At 53.0% G+C, this 20,901-nt stretch overlaps 1 protein-coding gene across 1 annotated transcript in view; it reads right to left on the bottom strand.

Moving 5' to 3' along the window:
- Window positions 1–20,901, bottom strand: part of HCN4 (hyperpolarization activated cyclic nucleotide gated potassium channel 4) — a gene marked incomplete at its 5' end in the record, with an annotated part of 47,791 nt that overhangs the window by 11,700 nt on the left and 15,190 nt on the right. The window contains one exon of the mRNA XM_021710093.1: window positions 10,310–10,733. Coding sequence (XP_021565768.1) covers window positions 10,310–10,733 — 424 coding nt within the window. The remainder of the gene's footprint in view (window positions 1–10,309; window positions 10,734–20,901) is intronic.

Here is a 20,901-nt window from a genome sequence, read left to right as displayed (position 1 = left end):
GTAGATCAGCCCAGTGAGGGAAGGGGGTGGTTTCAGTCACTCCATTTTGTGGATAAAACTACTCAAACCCAAGCTGTGTGACCTTGAACCTCTGGTCATGTTTTCTCTTCTGGAAAATGGTGATAAAAATTCTTACCTGAGTGGGTTGTCAAAAGGATTAAATTATATATATAAAGTGCTTAGTAATGGGTATAGACGTGCTCGGTAAATTGCAAACCATTATTAATTGATAGGTTGTTATTAATAATAAATCTTCATGATTGGGTAATATGTATTAGGAGCGATACTCTCCTTGACGGCATCCTCAACCCTAGCCCATGGCCACCTGCCCATTATTACTCCTGTGGCTGGGAAGGACCAAGATGGGCATACCCCAGCATCCCTGCTCCACCACCCTTCTCCCAAGGCTCCCATGCCAGGGTTCCCATGGCGACAAGGCAGTGGAGGATGGAAAGGTGGACACAAGTCTGAAGGGAGGTCTCTGGAAGTTCTGGCCTTGCTTCTGGCCTGGGAGATTTTATGGGGTACCATCCATCCACCCCCAGTTCTGATCCCTCCATACTACTCCCAGGCAAAGATGTTCCTCCTGGAGAGAGGCTTGGGTCAAATGCCACAGAAACCTAGTTTAAGCCCATTTCAGGCGGGGAAACTGAAGCCCAAAGAGATAGACCCTAGATATTTCAACCCCTGTCTAGTAGTCTTCTACTGACAGCCCTCCAGCTAGTGGCAGAATATTCTGATACTAGTGGCGTCAGTCCCCCCTTCTGAAATGTGAGCTCAGCCTGAGACTAGGTTTTGAAAAACCAAAGATGAATCTTTTTTGTCCACAGCTCCTAATCCGCAGAGTCATTCCCACCGAGAGCGGCCCCCATCGAGAGCAGGACTCTGAATGTTCCTGCTGAAAGGTTGCGTGTTTCCAGGGTGAACTGGACATTGAAGAGGTTCCTAGAGTCTGGTGGCTCAAGCTTGTCCCATCATTCTCTCATGACCTTGGCCACAGAGGGGACAATGTCACACCTGAGTGTGAGTACAAGATTCCACAGTCATCATCTCAAACACAAAAACCCTTTGCTGAAGATTCTGTTGATCCATTTTCCACCACAGCTCAGTGAACAAAGGATCTCACCAAGATCATGGTTGCAGTGTAAGGGTCAAATTTTGAAATCAGGTCTGCCCTATTCTGAGGCCTGTAGCCACCATATTAGATGAGTAGATCGGCCCAGTGAGGGAAGGGGGTGATTTCAGTCATTCCATTTTGTGGATAAAACTACTCAAACCTCAGCCTCCCCAACGCAAATGAGCCAGACATTTGCTTCTCGCGTGAGAAATGAAGCTAGCAAGGAGAGTGCCCTGGGCCCCAAGACACATGCACTAGGGCCATTATTATGAAGCTCTCTCATTTCCCAGCAGCTATGGACTGCAGGTGTGTGTTCCCCCAAATTCGTCTGTGGAAGCCCTAATCCCCAATGTGATGGTATTTGGAGATGGGGCCTTTGAGAGGTGATTAGACCATGAGACTGGAGCCCTCACGAATGGAATCAGTGCCCTCATACAAAGAGACCAGACCAACCCAGGCAACAGGGACCTTGTCTCCACAAAAAGAAAAATTAGCTGGTGCCATGGTATGTGCCTGTAGTCCCAGCTACTTGGGAGGCTGAGGTGAGAGGATCACTTGAGCCCAGGAGTTCGAGGCTGCAGTCAGTCATGATCCTGCCACCACACTCCAGCCTGGGTGACAGAGTGAGACCCCATCTCAAAAAAATAAATAAATAAAAAGAAGAAGCCAGAAAAGATGATCTCTCTTTGGCATGAGGACACAGAGAGAAGGCGGCCATCTACAAGTCAGGAAAAGAGGCTTCACCGGAACTGACCACGAGGGCGCCCTCACCTCAGACTTCCAGCCTCCAGAACTGTGGGCAATGGGTGTTTGTTGTTTAAGCCACTCGTTGTATGGCATTGTGTTATGACACCAGCTCAAAAACCAGCTCTTCGCCACAGATGGGAAGGTGGCGTACAAAGCCAGTGGCACTGGCAGCACAGACGGTGGGCAGTAGGGGGCAGGTGGCAGCCTCCCCAAGGCACTCGGCCAAGCACTTAGCTGGGATAACGGAGGCAAGCCTGCCTCAGTGTCAGAAAGTCCAGGACACAGGGCAAATTGAGTTCCACAAACCACAGGTTTGGATATTTAACGCTGCAAATGGCTGGGTGCAGTGGCTCATGCCTGTAATCCCAGCATTTTGGGAGACCAAGGCAAGGGGACTGCTTGAGCCTAAGAGTTCAAGACCAGCCTGGGCAACACAGTGAGACCTTGTCTCTACAAAATATATTTTTTAAAGATTAGTGGAGCATGGTGGTATGCGCCTGTAGTTCCAGCTACTAGGGAGGCTGAGGCAGAAGGATCATCTGAGCCCAGGAGTTTGAGGCTGCTGTGAGTCATGATTATGCCACTGTCAGCGAGACAGAGCATAACCCTGACTAAAAAAAAAAAAAAAATGTAAATCAAGCCAACACACTGTTGAACAAAATGCATGCTATCATCCTACCTTTACAGATTATCCCATCATAACGCCCTGGAAGGCCAAGCTTGAAATCAGAGCTCTCAGAAAACCACACCAGAGCATGGCCCACCTCTTTTCTCTTCCCCAACTCTGTCCCACAGCCAGGGACCCAAGCCCCCAGCCAAGCTCCACTCATGCCATCCCTATGAACAGCCACACATAGGGGGATGTCAAGGAGTGTGCACAACAGCAGGACAGTGCCCTCGGGACTCAGACCTGGGAGGGGACTGGAAGCAGGCTGGGAGTGGTCTGGGCCAGGAATGCTGGGTCCCAGGTACCCAAGTGTGGTCTAGAAAGAGTTGCAGAGAGCCCCCCAGACTCCTCACCATGGGGAGGGGAGCCCTCTAGAGCAGAAGTCCCCAGCCGCCGGGGCTGCAGACCAGTAGTGGTCCATGGCCTGTTAGGAATCGGGCTGCACAGCAGGAGGTGAGCGGGATCGAGGGAAGCTTTATCTGTATTTAGTTACTCCCCATTGCTCGCATTACCGCCTAAGCTCCGTCTTCTCTCAGATCAGTGGTGGCATTAGATTCTCACAGGAGTGAGAACCCTGTTGTGATCCGTGCATGCGCGGGATCTAGGTTGCCACTTGCAATGAAAATCTAATGCCTGATGATCTCCCCAACCCCATCTGTGGAAAAATTGTCTTCCACAAAACCAGTCCATAATGTCAAAAAGCTTGGAGGACCAATGATCTAGAGGGTGAGTCCAGTAGGGCCCTTCTTCCCTGCATCTCAGAGTGGTACCCTCAGAGGGACCCAAACATCTATTCCATGTCCCCAGGAGGTCAGCCTGTGTCGGTGCCCAAAAAAGCCCCCTCCCTGCAAGGACCAGGGAGTAAAGTCTTGTCCCTGCTTACTGATAGGTCACAGTCTAGCTGGGGAGGTAAGTCACACCCAGAAAAGGGACTTGGGATCAGGTGTCCCCAAGAATCCCAGCAACAGAGAAGGACAGGCAGGGGTACCACAGGGAGTTCAGCAGAGGGGCAGGGCCAGGCTCAAAGCTCCTCCAGCCCAGATGTTGCTGTGGGGCTGGACAGTACAGCTGGCTGCAGAGCCCACGGCCACACACATGCCTTTCCCCTCCCATCTCTGGCTTGTCAAGGTGGCAGGTGTTCTGCTGAGGAGTTCCTCAGCTGCAGACAATAGCAAAGCCTGGGGCATCTCTGTAAATGAGTGGGGTCTCACTGGCTAAGAGGTTCCCAGGATGTGGCTCACAGGGAGCTGCTGGGAAGATCAGCAATGCTCCCCCTTCAAGCCCTGAGACACCCCCACTTCCTTGTTTGTGTTACACTCAAGACTCAGGTAGACTCCAAGAGTGACACAGATTGTCTAGTGCAGCAGTCTCTAAACTTTTTGGCATCAGGGACAAGTTACATGGAAGACAATTTATTCATGGGGTGGGGGAGGGAGGAAGATGGGGGGAATGTGCAGTCAAACCTCACTGCTAATGTTAATCCATATTTGCAGCCGCGCCCCAGTGTTAGCATCACCGCCTCAGCTCCATCTCAGACCATCAGGCATTAGATTCTCATAAGGGGAGCACAACCAAGATCCCTCGCATGGGCGGTTCACAATAGGGTTTGCTCTCCTGTGAGAATCTAATACCACTGCTGATTTGACAGAAGGCGGAGTTCAGGTGGTAATGCAAATGAAGGGGAGTGGCTGTAAATACAGATGAAGCTTCCTCACCTCCTGTTGTGCAGTCTGCTTTCTAACAGGCCACAGACCAGTGCCAGTGTGTGGTCCAGGGGTTGGGAAACCCTGGTCTAGTGGTCTCCGTGCCTGTGTTCACATGGACACATCCAGAGCCTCTTCCTCCCCATCTCACAAGAGGCAACACTATTCGTGCGGTTGAGCAGCAGAAGCCCAACAGCCAGCCCTGCTTCCTCCCATCTCTCACCTCTTCCCACATCCCATCACCACCAGGTCCTTTCGGCTCTGCTTCCTAAGTCAACGTCTCCAAATCTTCTACTTCACCACAGTCCAAGAGGACCCATTTTAAATGCCCCAAGATGGCGGTCCCAATCTCCCAAGGAGGTTCTCTGCCCTTCCAAGCCATTCTCAGCTAAGCAGTTAGAAAGATCTTTAGAGACATAAGACTCTAAAGAGACTTACACCACGCTTTTACTCTAAAGTTTCCAGTGACTTCCCACTGACCTATGAATACCCTCCAACCATAGTCAGCCTGGACCCCAACTCCCTGCATGCCTGCCTTCCCCACTCTTCCCAAAGCCCACCGACTCTGGCCATATCGGCCTTCCTTCAAGACCTTGAAGGCCCCAGGCCAGTTCTCGTTTGCCCTGGGGCATCAGTATTGGACCTGCTTGTGGCCTTCTCTCCACCTCCGGTTGGCACATTTTTATGCAATGGCTTCTCTCTCTCTCTCTCTCTCTCAATCTCTCTCTCTCCCCCTCTCTCTCGGGGGCATCACTTTTGTCTTGCTTTTCTTTACAACTAATATTCTTCCAAGATAAAGGTGTTGCCTAATTTGACCTTTGTTCTGATCTCAGCCACGAGGTGGTCCTAAGAGCACGAGGTGGGATCTTAGGAGTTGAGAAGGGCTTCATGACAAGGGTGAAGGTGACAATGACAGTGATGGGGATGGTGGTGAGCAGGGTTCCCACTAGTGTATACAGTGGGGGTACAAAACGACACGCGTTCTGGGCAGATGCAGCCATAGGAAACCTGTCCTTGCCCTGCGGGAAAACTCAAGATGCCTTCTCCTGTAGGAGACACAGATGTCCATGTCCCACCAAGAGCATAGCCGTGGTGGAAGCTAGCACTCAGGTGAGGAGGGCTGAGGGTGCAGGGGTGGCAGGTGTGGGTAGGGGAAGGGAGGGGGCATTTTGGAAGGTTCTTGAAGCCAAGTACCCACAGGGTACTGTCTTTGTTTCCTGGGAAGAGCAGGCAGGGGCATGTCCAACAGGCAGGAGAGTGTCCTAGATCTGAGGACACTCGCCCCACCTCCAACCCCCCGATAGCACCTAGGATGTGGTTGCCAAGAACGAGGCTGGTTGTTGCTGGGAGAGGCTGCTGAACACCAGTGTGTCCCCACCACCAGCGGCCACCCGCGAGCCAGCTGCACCAGGCAAATATTTGCCTTGCTCTTTGTACTTCATTAAAACCCCCTTTCATGATGTTGGGTCTGACTGTAGACTTTGAGCACCTTCACCTGGATGGCTCCCTCTGCCCGCATGGCTGCAGTGCAAGGACAGACCAACACATCGCCCACCTCAGGCCTTTTTCACCCTGAGCCTCAGTCTCCCCATCAGTGGAATGGGTCAGTAACTGGTAGCTCTCAGGGCTGTTGGGGGTCACTTGAACTCATGCCCCCAGCTGGCACATAGTAGGTCCCCAGGACACATTGGTTCCTTCCCCTCTCTCTTTCCCAGTCGTCCAAAGATGTCTCAGTCCTGAAGAAAGACTAGAAACGGGAGGCCAGGCTGCCACAGAGTTTTCCCCAAGGCTTTTCTCAGGGCCTGGTTGATTTCCCTCCCATGGACTCCTTTTCTGTCAGGAACAAGTGTACACATCGAGGACAGCAGTTCAAGCCCTGGCAGAGCAGCTGGTGTATCTATGTCCTGGGCACAGCCCGGAGGCAGCTGGCAGAAGGATCACATCAGCTCCCTTTCTGAGACCAGTAGAGAAGACCAGCCCCCAGCTTCAGGACCATTCCTTGGTAACACCCCCACTTCTCATAGATGCCAAACACCTGATTTCAAGAGAGATGGAAAACTTGAGGCCAAAGCGGGGAGGGGACTCGTCGAGGCCCCCCAGGCTGGCCTCCTGCCTCCACCTACCTCCCTTTGGTCACTCCAGGCTGACAAGGGGTAGAAGAGGCTCCTGGGATGGGTCACTGGGGTGCTGGGCCCTGCAACGGAACATCTGAAGAGGGGCAACCGCAGTTTCCAACAATAGTCTCCATGTCTGTAGCAAGCTCACACCTCAGAGGGAAGAGGCTTGGTTGGGAGAGGCTTGGGGGGGAAGGACGCTGACCTAGATCACCCAGGATGGAGGAAGAGGCTGGTGTCTTCCGAGATGGCGGCCTACACCTGCCCTAGACCACCATCCCACTTGCCCTGCTCCCAAGACCTAACTCTGGCCCTTAGGAAATCTCCTATGGGGAGCTTGGCTGGACCCAGCTGGGGAGACAGCTGAAGCCTGGGAGTCAGGAGCTGAGAGTCTTGTCGCTTCACCAGTCAGCCTGGGGCCAGCTTTCTCCCCACTGTGAGAAGCAGAATCCACAGCATCCACTTAGAAGCTTCCTCCCCATCAGCTGCTGCAAGGTCCCAGGATCAGCTAACAAATCCTCGCTAAGGGAGAATTGGGTACTGAGCCCTAGGGAGCCCCAGCTTTGGAAAACATCATCATGCACCTAACAACCGGAGAAACTGAGGCCTAAAAGGAGAGATTCCCATAGGGACTAGGAAGAGGCTATCAGCGGAGGGTGTTCTCTCCTAATTACAACCCTCCCGGGTCTCACTGGGGACCTGGGACCTCAATGGGTCTTCCTGCTGTCGCCTCCAGGTCAAACTGAGGCTGGGAGAAGCCCTGGGGCTGGCACAGGCTGTGAAGAATCTGGAGACAGGGTTCCCAGGGTCAGCTGGGAAACCCCGGTCCAATCCCAGGGGTCCAGGGAGCCCTAGACTGGGCGATGTGCCCAGCTGAAAACAGCTCCAGGCGATTTTCTCCCAGCTGGGAGGAGAGATAAGGGCGCCAGTGGGGGGCAGGAGTGTCCATCTGGCTTCCTGGGATGCCCTTCCTGCCAACATGGCTGGGTAGCACATTCAGTTCAGAGGCCTGACCTGAGCCCTCCTGGGGCTCAGCCTTCTCCAGAGAAAGGCTAGTCCTGGAGCCTGCCTGACCAGTTCTGGGTGGCCCAGAGGGAGGGTAGACAGGCTGGAGCGGCTGTAGGGACAGCAAGTAGTCCAGGGCCTGAGCGCCCTGGTGCAGGATCAGTGGAAGATCAGCCTCACTCTGTACCAGGCTCAACCAGCCCAGATGCCAGTCACTCTGTCAGTTCCTACCGGACACCACAACTATCCAGTCCTAAGGGGGAGTCAGGTCGGTCCCCAGGAGGACTGGATCTAGAGACATGAACTGATGCAGAGACGGGAAGGAGCCACCACGTCTCTGCTTCAAATGACAATCTAGCTGTGGGTTCAGGATGAGCAGAAGGCTGAAGTTTCTCAGGCCTGAGGGGGCCAATCTGCTTCTGCATTTCCATCTGGGATGGAAACAGGGAGATGAGCCTTGCAGGGCATGCCGGGATCCAGGCCTCCATCCTTCCTCCGCAGTCACTCAGGGGGAACTCAGTCACCACCTCTCTAGGAGCTATCCCCTCTCAGCCCTGAGCTCAGACTGCATGCTGATATCTGTTCACCTCAGGTCCCTCAGGCACCTCCAGCTCAACCTGTCACACAGAGCTCTTCATCACTGCTGCCTGTTCAGCTGCAGCCGGGAGTCGTCCTCAACCTTCTGGTCCCAGCACCCAATCAGGACAGCAGAGGCGGGTGCCCAGGGAGCGCCTGCTGGACCAAATGAAGTCCAGTCCCCATGGAGCGTGCCCCTGCCATGAGAGGGACCGGTGATAGAAACAAAGCCATGCCCCTTTCATCTGAGAAAGCAGGAACCAGGAGACAGGAAGCCTGCATCAAAAATCCTACCACTGACTCTATCAACTGACTCTTCTGATCCTCAGTTTCTCCACTTAACAGATGGAGATAATAAGTCTTTTCCTGTTTCCCTTTTCAGCTAGGTGTGAGAAACTCTTACCACAACAATTAGGAATGGAGGGACATTTATTTAATGGTTCTTCCACCAGGCTTCCACCAGGCTTCCTGCTAAAGCCTTTACAAATATCAGGTACTGCCTGTACCCATTTTGCAGATAAAGAGACCAAGGCTCAGAGAGGCAAGCCGGCACTGAGGTTACAAGCTAGGCAGTGTGGAGCTGGGATTTTTAACTCGGGTTTCCAATGTGCCATTTCAGTATGCCAGGCAGGGACGGCCATACTGGGTGCTGAGAGCCAAGACAGCTAACTGGATTCTGTCCCAGTTCTGCCAGAGATCCACTGCGTGACCTTGGGCGAGTCATTGCCCCTCTCTGTCAGCAGAAGTAATGCAAATTTTCCAAGCCAAAGAGAATTTCTGCCACGGAGCAATTCTGCCAAACTGGTGAAGGCACTCCTCCTGCGGCACGTGTGCTCATGATGCCTCTGACCTGAATCTGCCAGTGCCCCAACCATCAGCCCCGGATGCTGCCGGTCGGGGCCCAGGCTGCTGTGGGGAGTGGGGGGAGGAGTGGGGAGGGAGACTTCGTAACCTGAGCACTGGAACTTCCATCCAGGCAAGCAGGGGTCCTGGAGGTCAGAGGGCCAGCAGTGAGGCAGGGAGACACACAGGAAACACTCCTCTGCAGAAGCTTGTCTAGCCTATAGTCCACACAGGGCCCCAAGGTGGGCTGTCTCCCCCAGCCCTGGGTGCCTCTAGCTGGCCCACTCACCACTGCTGCCAAATTGTGTAACTTGGATGGATGGCAGACACAGACAGGGATTCTCGGCAAGTCACCTCTCCTCCTCCAACCACAGTCTCCTCTATTCCTGCCACAGACAATTCCTGCCCACGGACGAGTCAGTGTGGCCCAACCAGTCGCTCTGTTTTTTATTTAGTTCCTGTAGCCAATGCCCAGAGCCCCTGAGACCCCTTTACAGTTTGTGAGCACAAGCCTCTAGTCTCCCCAGGTGCCTGCCCGCCCGACAGCTGGCATCTGCACCTGTTGTCAGAGTCCCGCCCCGGGCTGCTGGGAACTGCTTGGGCTGCCAGCACGGAGGGCCAGAAGTGTATGGAACTGATGACAGCAGGTAAGAGGAGAGAAACATTGCACCTCTTTTCCCCTGAATGGAACATCTCTGAGGCATGGTGTACACTGTCTCCAGAGCTCCCCAGGGAACTGGACCGAAGCCCCCTCCATGAGACTCTGCTTGATGCCCCACTCTTGCTTGGTTCTCTTCCTGTCCCTGCCCTCTCCTCACCAGATTTTCCTGGGAAAGATTCTCAAAAAATTCACTTTCATGAAGAATGTTCATCTCAGGGTCTGTTCCAGGAGAGCCCAACCTAGGGTAGTTGCCAATAAAATTCATCTAGAAATCTAGATTTCTGCTTCTCAAGATAAATCTGTGGATCTGGCAATCCTGAGCCCATTCCCACTCAATAACAACTGGCTAGAGCTGCATAGAGTCACCCAACACAAACAAAAGATGTGTTCTCCAGCTCTGCCTGGTCCCCCATACTCTCTACTGTCCCTCAAGTGGCCCTTTTCACCTGTTCACTTTCCCTGCCAGTCCCCAACTGGCTTATGAGTTTGCAAACCCTACAATCCAGTACTGTGGTTAAGCATGCAGGCCCTGGAGTTGATCGGCTTAAGTTCACATTCCAGGTTCACCAGTTAACAGCTGTGTGACCTAGGATAAGTCACTTAATCTTTCTGTCTCACAGTTTCCTCATGTGAGAAATAAGTGCACACACACAGTACCTCAATGTCTACTGTAGACATCAGTGGGATACTGTTTGTAAAGCGCATTGTGCGGTATCTAGCACATGATAAGATTCCTAATGTTTGTCCTCTTGGAGTGGGTGTGCCTGTTGCGATCTGACAGCCCATGTCCAACTAGCTGAGATTACCTGCTGGCTCCTCCTCACTCTCTCTGGGGAGAAACAACTCTTCCCCCAAGAGGTTCAACTGACCACTCACCTCTTCCCACTGGTGAATGTATCGAATGAGGCGGGAAAGACGTAAGAGGCGCAGGAGGCTGAGGATCTTGGTGAAGCGGACGATGCGCAGGGCTCGGGCCGTCTTGTAGACCTCCGAGTCGATGCGTGTCTCTACAATGAGGAAGATATAGTCCACAGGGATGGAGGAGATGAAATCTACCACAAACCAACTCTTCAGATACTTCATCTTAATCCGCTGTGGGTCCAGGATGATCTCTGTGTTGTCCTCCACCACGATCCCAGTGCGGAAGTTGAGGACCAAGTCGATGAGGAAGAACGTGTCTGACACCACGTTGAAGACAATCCAAGGTGTGGTGTTCTCATCCTTGAAGAAGGTGATGCCCACAGGAATGATGATCAGGTTTCCCACCATCAGCAGCAGCATGGTCAGGTCCCAGTAAAATCTGCCCAGAGACACAGGGGTCAGTCACCAGGAGGAGAGACAGGACAAGTTACAGACCAAGAGAGGGAGCTTCGAGGGGGCAAATGGGGGGACAGAGAGACATCGTGGGAGATTCCAAGACACACAGGGAGACAGGCATGTGGATACCAGGGCCGGGTGTGGAGACTGGCAGACACAGACAACCACACAGAAAGGGGCTCTTCATTCAGTAAGGATGCCCTCCGCCCTGACCTTCAGTGAACTACCCACCACCCCCTCCCATGGCAAGCCTTGTCCCCCACATCCCTCCCCTGCCACAAGAGTCAGGCTGAAAAGCAAACTGAACAGTGATATCCAGAGAGACTTGAGAGGCTGCTTTAGTGACAGGAGCGGCTCACCTCACACCACCCCAGGCTCGGGCCAGGCTGCTCCACCCTCCCTGAGGGTCAGCTGTGGCCTGAGACAGACAGGCTGTCAGGCAGACATGCCACAGACTAGACCAGAGAGCAGAGAGGCGCAGACACACAGCAGGCACCTGGGAGGCAAGAGGCCCAGGCTCTAGTCCTAGCTCCTGTCGCCGATGTGCTATGTGACATCAGACAGGTCTCTTTTCTCTGGGCCACAGTTTCTCAATTGTGCAATGAGTCTTATGAGTCCAATCTGACCCTCTCCCACACTGACTCTCTGATGTTTCCTTGTGGGCCATCCCCCATTGTCAGAAAATGTCTGACCACCTCCACTTCTCAGAGTTTTGCATCTGGGGGTGTGGAGGGGTAGTAAGAACACCATAGGCAGAAGTGTGCATGGGGGGCAGATTCCAGGCACCAGTGAGGACCCACTCAATGCACTGGAAGGAGGCCAGCCCAGGCTTCTAACATCATTCCTCCTAAGGCCTCAAAGTACCCACAAGTCCTTCCTGAAGGAGATCATGAGGGGGGCCTCAGGGCCACATACAGAAGTACAATGCCAGCTCACAGGGCCGGGCAGAACTTCCCTCCACGCAGCCCAGCTCAGGCAGGCACAGACCTCACATCTAGAAGGTATGGCCAGTCATTCCCAGGGACCCTGCCCAAGGACCAGCCATCCCAGAGCTGGCCCCAAGACCCAAAATGTGCACTGTAGAGGCGTTTCCCACTGCTATTAATCTAGACAGTTACACAATAACAGATGAAGGTATGAAGTCAGGCAGAAACAAACATGTCTTCTCCCAGAAGCAATCACCTTTCAGTCATCTTTAATTCACTCCTGCAGGAAAGCCAGGAGGAAGAAAGCAGGAAAGAGATAAGCTTGCACGAGTCTTCATAGGGTCCTACCAAAAACCAAAGTGCCCCAGGTTTGCAAAGACATTACTTCACAGCAAGTCATTTTCTTTGCTAGATTCAAAATGGTCAAACAGAGGGCAGGGCTGGCATCATTGGAGGTGGGTGAGACGGCTGTCCCATATCACCCAGCACGGGGAGGATGGTTTCCGGTAGAGCCTTGGAAAGCCAAGACTTGCAGGGCCTCAAGACAGGGCCTCAAGAGAGTAAAGGCTTCTCATTCTAAGACTGGTGCCAAGAGGTCAAGTCCAGCTCCTTCCCTGCCCCATGACCCACCACTCCTTCCTGCAGCCCCAGGACCCCAATGCCAGCTGGGAGAACCCAACTCAGCCCTGAGAACCCACCCCTGCCCTCACACCTCACTACCAGGACCACCGCACATCTGCTCATAAGTCTTGGTGCTTCAGTGCCCGTGGGGTGCTCTGGATCTGGGCACCCTCCACCAAGCCACACACATATCAAAGACAGCTGCATATACTCATTAGACGCCAAGGACAGGTATCCCCATTCACACACGGTACGCAAACACCCCTGTATACATGCTGCCGTCATTCCTTTCATCTCTTGGGAAAAACAAAACAAAACAAACATACAGAACTGTGTGCGGAGAGGCCACGGAGGGCCATGTGGTCCTCTGTACATAAAGCTAAGAATACACTCAGGCTGGAGGAGTTTCTAAAATTAACAGAGTGAGCGCACGGCAGCTGGAAATGCTGACTCCGGCAGGCCCGCCACTTGGGTACGTTTCTACACTCTCCCCAGTTCTAGTTCTCTCAATTACAGTCCAAATTTGAGACAGTAATTAACAGGAGATGTTTGCATTTAGTGGTCTTCATAAAACCAAATTACATGAAGCAAAAACACCCATTTCCTTGCATTCTGACTAATTGTCTCAATCTCGAGTTTCCAGATGCACATGGATATTTCCAGTGTCTGATCTGGGCTGGGGTCAGGCGAGTGGAGCATTAGTCCCCACAAAGCCCCTCCCTGGAGCCTCACAGAGCTGCCGAGAGGCAGCAGAACGTAGCGGGAGGAAGACAGGTCCTGCAGCCCCTCAGCCCAGGTTCAATTTCTGCTCCGACATTTGCTACCAAGTCACTTAACTGCTCTGGGCCTCAGTTTTCTCACCTGCTCAACGAGGATAATCACAGCACCTAACTAGTAGTATCACTTTGAGAGTGAAATGAATTGAGATCTGTAAAATGCTCTGACCTATGCCTGGCTATATTATGAAATGAGTAAATAAATAATTGAAATCAGCAAATTGGCAGGAAAGAGGTAGATGAGGAGGAAGATTAAATCTTCCAGAGGGAGCTGGGTGCAGTGGCTTATACCCATAATCCCAGCGCTTTGGGAGGTCGAGGTGGGAGGATTGCTTGAGCATAGGAGTTTGAGACCAGTCTGGGCAACATAGCAAAACCTCATGTCTACAACAAATTTAAAAAATTAGCTGGGTATGGGTGCACACCTGCAGTTCCAGCTACTTGGGAGGCTGAGGCAGAAGGATAATCTCAGTCCAGGAGGTCGAGGCTGCTGTGAGCCATGATCCTACCACTGCCCTCCAGCCTGGGCAACAGAGTGAGAACCTGACTCAAAAATAAATAAATAAATCATCCCATGTAACCCAGGCGTCAGAAAAGGTGGGATCCTAGTGACCTGGAAGGATGGGACTAGGAAAGCCCTGTAAGAGGTGAGTGGAGTTGCCCTTGGCCTTGCAGACGACCCTTCCTTACTCTCTGCCAGATGGTCACACAGATCCCATGAAAAGCCCGGGCCTGCCAGAGCCGAGACGGTGTTCAGCACCGCGGACAGCAACCGGCGCGCTGACTGGCCTCGCTTTGCCGGTTCATCCAGGGGAAGCTGACAACAGCCGGCGCCCTCAACTCCCTAGCCCCTCTGCGTTCCAATCCCACTGGTCAGAAGCATCTCAAGGGATTCTTCATTATCCCTGAGCATCTTTGTAGGGGGGTCCTTGGTGACCAAAAAGCCCTTGTTCAAAAAGACCCCCCAAACACTTCACATGTGCTGAGCCCGTACGTTGCATGTTCCATGCATGACTTCATTTAACCCTTGTCCCAGTGCTGTGGCTGCTGTGATTTCACAGATGATGGCACTGAGGCTCAGAGGGAAGCATCTGCTCAGAACCACACAGCTAGTGAGGGACAGATGCAAGATTCAGAGAGGTCCTTGGGATGCCAAAGTCCAAGCTCTTGGGGTGTTGGACATCCCTGGGTGAATGAGGGAGACAAGACCCGCCTTTCTGATATCTTGACATCATGGCAGGGAGGTAGCCGCAGTCCTGCCCCAGAGACAAGAGGGGAAGAGAAGATGGCAAAGAGGATTAGAGGGGGCCCATCTTCCAGAGGTGGGGGCCTTCAGGGGCACTTCTCAAGTGTTAAAAGCACCCTGGGCATCAGCTGTCAGTCAGTCATGGTCATGCACATTCTGTAGCAGGGAAAACTAAGGCCCATGAAGGAAAGGATGGTAACATTTCCAAAGGTTCCAGCTGGATGCACCAGCTCCCCAGCGCTCCACGGCCCCTAGAGCATTCGTGAATAAATTTCACAATCCAGAGTGTGCAATCCCTGGGCAGGTGCCATACCCTGGTGGGGGAGCAATGACCAGCCAGGCCCAGATACCCCTGAGCCAGCTCATGCCTGCATCAGAGGTCAGTCTCTCCAAAGCCAGAGGACCCTCCTCCAACCCAGCATTCTCTAAGTAGATGGGAGTCCTGTCTGGTGACACCAGATGGACTCTGGAGGCCCAGACTCAGTCCCAGGACCCCAGGCTGTCCTCCTCACATCCTGTACCTTACCTCCTACCTGGACAACAGATCTATCAGCCAGGCAGGTGGCCTCTTAGCAGGCAAAGATGGCCCATTGGAGGGGCCAGTCCCATGTGCAGAAGGAATGAGGGAGAGCAAAAAGTCAAGCAGCCTTTTGCACCGACATCTGGAATATTCCATGGTTTGGTCTAAGAGGAAGGCTCTAGTCACAAGGAAGTGGAGGGAAGACAAGGCAGGAGGCTGCTGACCCTGATCTCAGAGCCTCGTGGACAAACCAAGGACCCCCTTCCTTCCTTGGAGGCTGAAGAGAAGGAGAAGGGGATTAAATGGAGGCAGCAGAAGTGGAGCTTCCAGACAGGGATGGCCTCCTTCAGCCTCCTCTTGCCCCGTGCTTGCCTTTGAGCACATATTCTCTTACACACGTGCACACACGTGCACATGCACAAATACACACATATGCACATCCACACACAAAACCACAAAGATGTCTTTGTAAACACACTCTCGTCCCTGCTTTGCCCTCATACGTGCATCCACACACATACTTCCTTGCACACCACATGCATACATTTTGGCACAAATGACAATCCACTGGAAATCCTGTCTGCTGGAAGAAGGGGAATGCCATTGTTTTGTCATTAAGATCTTGTCCATCCTGTAAAAGTCGTCTGAAGCACCGCCTCTTCTGGCCTCTCCAGACTCTGACTGATAGAGTCCCAGCGCAGCTTGGGCTGGGTTGTAGCTCTCCTAGTCTGCTGTGAGCTTCTGGAGGGCAGGTTCTGGTCCCAGACACCTTGGTGTCCCTGCAGTGCTGACTGCAGCCCGTGGCCACCATGCTTACTCCCAGTTGAGCAGCTCCCCCCAGGGCTTCATCCGTCACCTGCTCCCGCTGAGCAGACAGCTCCCACTCAGATGCCACTCCCAGCAGTGGACCTCATCTCCACCTGCCACAGAGTATGTCCACTTAGAGGGCCTGCTGTCTCCTCCACAGTGGGTCTAGAGCTGAACTCAGCCTTGGCTGCCTCAGAGCAAAATGGCGCAGTCTGTACTGTGACCCCCTGGGCTCAAGACCTCACAGCTGCCCTCCATCCTCCACCCATACCCACAGGGCACCCAGCAGTCACCACATCTCAGTCTCGTCTGGCTGCTTCTAGGATGGCTTCTTTTTTTGTTTTTTTAGGTTAGAGTCTCTCTCTCTCTCTCTCTCTCTCTGTCACCCTGGCTGGAGTTCAGTGACACGATCATAGCTCACTGCAGCCTCAACCTTCTGGGCTCAGGTGATCCTTCTGCCTCAGTCTCCAGAGTAGCTGGGACTACAGTTGTGCACCACCATGCCCAGTTTTTTTATTTTTTGTAAAAATGAGGTCTCACTATGTTGCCCAGACTGGTCTTGAATTCCTGGGCTCAAGCAATCCTCCTGCTTCAGCCTCTCAAAGTGATGGGATTACAGACGTGGGTCACTGAACCTAACCTAGGATGGTTTTTGAATCTGTCCCTCACTACATTTCACAGGGATGCTTGCCTTACCACCTACCTGGTCTCCAGCCTTCGTTCTCCTTCCCTCCAACTCACATGAGCTCCAGGTGATCTTTCCACGCAATATTTATGATAAAGCTACCCCTTCCTTGAACCCTTTGCTGGACCCTCACTGACCACAGATGAACGTTCTAGCTCCTTGGTCTGACACACCTCCCTGCCACCCCTTCCCTCTTCACCCTACACCCCTTTCATGGTAGCCACCTGGACATGGGACCCTCCACCTCCATTCACATCTTGGTTCCTCCTCCCCAGAGCAACCATCTCTGGAAATCTCTTCTCCCACTCAAGCCCAGCTCAACTGCCTCCCCGTCCACGAGTTTGCCCGACCATGGCCCCCACCTTGTACTTGTGCCTCTGTGTTAGTGAAGGTCACATCCTGCCCCTTTTGTCATTTAACTCTCTCCTTCAAGCTCCCCTCCACCCCCACCCCCAGCAAACAAGAGAACCTAAGAACCCAGGAGTCTTTGTGTCTGAGGAAGGGATGGGAGTTGGGAGATTCCGCCCCCCACCCCCATTCCTGATCTGCCCCTTGGATTTCCAGGCTCAGCAAAGACACTGCCCAAGGTCAAGGTGCTCATGAAGTCAGTGAGAATGGAGGAGGACAGCAGTCAACATTTGCTGGGCACTTACTATTTGCCAGGCAGGAATCTGAGTACCTTACATGGATTATTTTACTTACTCCTCATACAAACCCTGTGAGGTAGGTACTATGATTATGGCCATTTTATAGATGAGGATACTGAGGCACATGAAGTTGAGAAAATTGCTACATGCTAGATCAAGTATTCAAACCCAATCAGCCTGACTCCAGAGGCCCACTTTCTTTTTTGTTTTTTGTTTGTTTGTTTGTTTTGAGTTGGAGTCTCACTTTGTCACCAGACCAGAGTGTAGTGGCCGCTCCTGGCCACTGCAGCCTTGACCTGATGGGCTCCGGCGATCCTTCCGCCTCAGCCTTCCAAGAAGCTGGAACTACAGGCGCGTGCTACCATGCCTGGCTAATTTTTTGATTTATTATAGAGGCGAAGTCTCACCAAGTTGCCTAGGCGGGTCTTGAACCCGTGGGCTCAGGCAATCCACTCACCTCAGCCTCCCAAAGCATGGGATTACAGGCTGAGCCACCGAGCCCGGCTGAGGCTCACTTTCTAACCAACCTGCAGAAATCTCAATCCACTAGTGGTATTTTATTATTCCCAAACTCTGTCTTTTCCCTCCCAAGTCTCCCTCCTGTGCCATCCTCCATGGCACCCTCATCCTTAACTTCCTTACCCCGATCCCTCTATCTCCCCTCTTAAGTGAATCACAGTTGTAGTCCCTCACACCCCAGGGTCAGGAGCGAGTCAGCATCCTCCCCACTCCCTGCTGCTGCTGCCTCCTGCCTGTCTTCAATGTCTACAAGATCTTTGGGGCATTCTGCCATCCGCCGGCCATCCTCCCAGCATCCATCTGCTACCCTGAGGCCCTTGGCGATGCTGGCACCTGGTTTACAACCTTCTGTTCCACTCCAAGTCCTGCCATCATCCAGGGTGACTTCCAATCCAAATCATCGACCTGCATAGCACCCTGGCCTCCCGGTAGCTCAAAGCCCTGACTCAGGCCACTCCTACGAAATATCCAAGGGCCTCAGCTTCATGTGCCTCTGTGTCCTTCCCATGGCTTTGAGCTAAGCTCTCACCTCTGCCCCCTAACCTTCCAGGTCCCCCAGGAAGCTCTCTCGGCCATTCTCCACAGCAGCAATTTCAAAAGCTCCCCTCTCTCCTCAAAGCTCTGAGACCACCATGACTTCCCTCAGTCTTAGCAGATCATACCACCCTTGACTTCACAGAGAAGAGAACAGCCTCCAGAAAGTCCCCTTCTTTCTGTCACCTTGTGGTGTCTCCCTCGTCCTTTCTCCTCCTTCTAGTCACAAGATAATCAGTGGCACTTTACCCACACCTTTTGAGTTGGGGTCTCACCCTGTCACCCAGGCCGGAGTGCAGTGGCATGATCACAGCTCACTGCAGCCTCTAACTCCTTCAGGTGATTCTTCTGCCTCAGCCTCCTGAGCAGCTGGGATTATAGGCATGCACCGCCATGTCCAGCTAATTTTTTTTTTAAGATACAGGGTCTTACTGTGCTACCTAGGCTGGCCTTGAACTCCTTGGCTCAAGTGATCCTCCCACTGCAGCCTCCCAAAGTGCTGAGATGACAGGCATGAGCTACTGCACCGGGCCTCACCCGCCCTCTTGACACCACCCCTGTCTCCCTCCCTAGGACCGTAATCTACAGAAGATCCCCTCTCTTGTGTATCTCTCCAATCTCTCCCTCTGCTGATTCTTTTTTTCCCTCTTCTCTGCTGCTTGAATCAGCACCTCTCTACTGATTCTTTCCCATCAGCTTTTTTTTTAAGCTAAGCTTCAAAAAATAAAATCCCTCCCTGAGCCCCCACTGTCTCTCTCTTCCCGCCTGGAGCCAGGCTTCCTGAAGGAGGTGTCACTGTGCTCCATGCTCACTTCCCCTTTCTTCACCCAGTACTCTTCCGCAGCATCACTGATATGCACCTGCTGTGAAATCCAACAGTCAATTTCCAGTCCATTTCCTCCCTGACCCTCCACATCCGTCATCCGGCCCTGCAGACCATCTTCCTTCTTGGCTTCCCAGACACACTACTCCACTGATTTTTCTCCACTGTTTCCTTTGCCTCTCCTTTCCCTTTCCTCAGAGGGGCTCCTCCTCCCTGTCATGCCCTGCAAATGTCTTTGGTCTTTTGAGTCCTCCTCCCTTCCTGTCTACGTACTCTTCCTGGGGGCTTTGACCAGCTCCTGTGGCTTCATTATTCTGCTGGCTTGTGAACCAGACTGACGAGCACCACACATCCACTTGCTAACTGCACACCTATACCTGGCCATCCCAAGAAATCTCTTCCTCAGCATAGACAGAAATTCCCAGCTTCCTCCACAAACTCCTGTGTGCCCAGGAAACAGTGCCCCCAACCACTCAAGTGATTTAACTTAGAGCCCGGGGGTTACCTTCAATGCTTCCTTCTCCCTCGCCTTCCAGCTCTTAGTCAAGTTGCAGCCAGTGAGTGCCACCAACCCTGGACTGCCAGCTCCCTGGGACCCAGGACCCACATGACTCAGCATCAGGACTGGGGTCAGCATCCTCCCTGATCCACTGTCGCCATTCTGCCAAAGCCCAAAGTGCTTCCATGCTCCCCACCATCCCACAGCTAAAATCCAGGGTCTGAGCCCAGGGGTTCAAGACCAGCATGGGCAGCATGGCAAGACCTCATTTCTACAATAAATCAAAAAAGTCAGGCATGGTGGCACATGCCTGTGGTTCCAACTACTTGGTAGACTGAGGCGGAAAGATCACCTGAGCCCAGCAGGTCAAGGCTGCAGTGACTGTGAGCATGCCACTGCACTCCAGTCTGGGTGACAGTGAGACTCTGATTCAAAATGAATAAATAAATAATAAAGTAAAATCCAGGCTTCTCACTGTCATCCTCAAGACCCTTCCCACTCTGGACTCAGCACCCCTCCTCCTCCTGCCCTGACTCTCCCATTCCATGCCCCCTCGTCCCCCTCCCCTCCCCGTCTCCTAAATGCTCAGCTGCAGACAGACTCGCAGCTTGTAGTATTCCCGACGCTATGTGTCCTCTGCCTCTGGGCTTTCCTGCATGCTGTCATCTCTGCCTGGAACTGTCTTCCCTACTCCTGCCCACTCAGCCCCCTTAGTTCATCGAGATGCTGCTTCTCCTGAGAGGCCTTCTTTGGATCCTAGGAAACCTGGTTAGCTGTCCCTCACAGGCACTGCCCCAGAGTTGTACTTGTCACACTATAGTGTGTGACTGTCTGAACTGCTGTCACTCAACTCTGGACTCGGCAGTGCCTTTCACACGCAGGTCCTCATGGATACATGGATGGGTGGAAACCTACACATGGGGGATAACAAGTGAACGCAGGCCATGCGTGCTTCGGGAATAGGGCTGAGTGTCAGGAGCCCAAAAGATGCCATGTAACGTGGACAGCCTTCTGAGAATCGACTCCTTCCCACTCGGCTTTCTCAGGCCTCTGACGATCAGGGAAGAGCATGTCGCTTCGCAACTCCAAGTCTCACAGCAACAGCCATCGTCAGGGGCCTTGTGCAGTGCTGAAGATCATGGTGGAAAAGTGGCAGTGAAGGAGGGAAGGAGCCAGGTGTGGTAGGGAAGGCCGATGAACAGGGATGGGCCAGGAAAAGCATGGGTGCTGGTGAAGGGACGTTGTGGCTGAAGACCACAACTGAGGGAGTGACCATACTTCCAGCCTGACCTGCACAGGTCATGGAGGAAGAACAAACATACCCCCTCATTATGTCCCCCTCCCAGTGGGGATTTTAAGGATCCTCCCTTCTCCCCAAATGTGCCTAGCACAGAGATCCTGGAGGTCCTGGGGGGAAGGTAAAAGGCAAGGAGGGGGGCAGCTCCATTGCCCCCCAGATCCCCTCCACTGCCCCCACCATGGAGACCTAGGAGTCTTATGGCCCCATTCCTGCTGTGAGTCCAAGACTGGAAGCAATCTCTCTTCTTT

This window comes from Carlito syrichta, unplaced genomic scaffold, assembly GCF_000164805.1.
Source record: "Carlito syrichta isolate Samal-C Ts95f unplaced genomic scaffold, Tarsius_syrichta-2.0.1 Scaffold288079, whole genome shotgun sequence".
Lineage (NCBI taxonomy): Eukaryota > Metazoa > Chordata > Mammalia > Primates > Tarsiidae > Carlito > Carlito syrichta.
The sequence above is the reverse complement of the archived record's forward strand: the minus strand, read 5'-3'. Positions and strand labels throughout refer to the sequence as shown.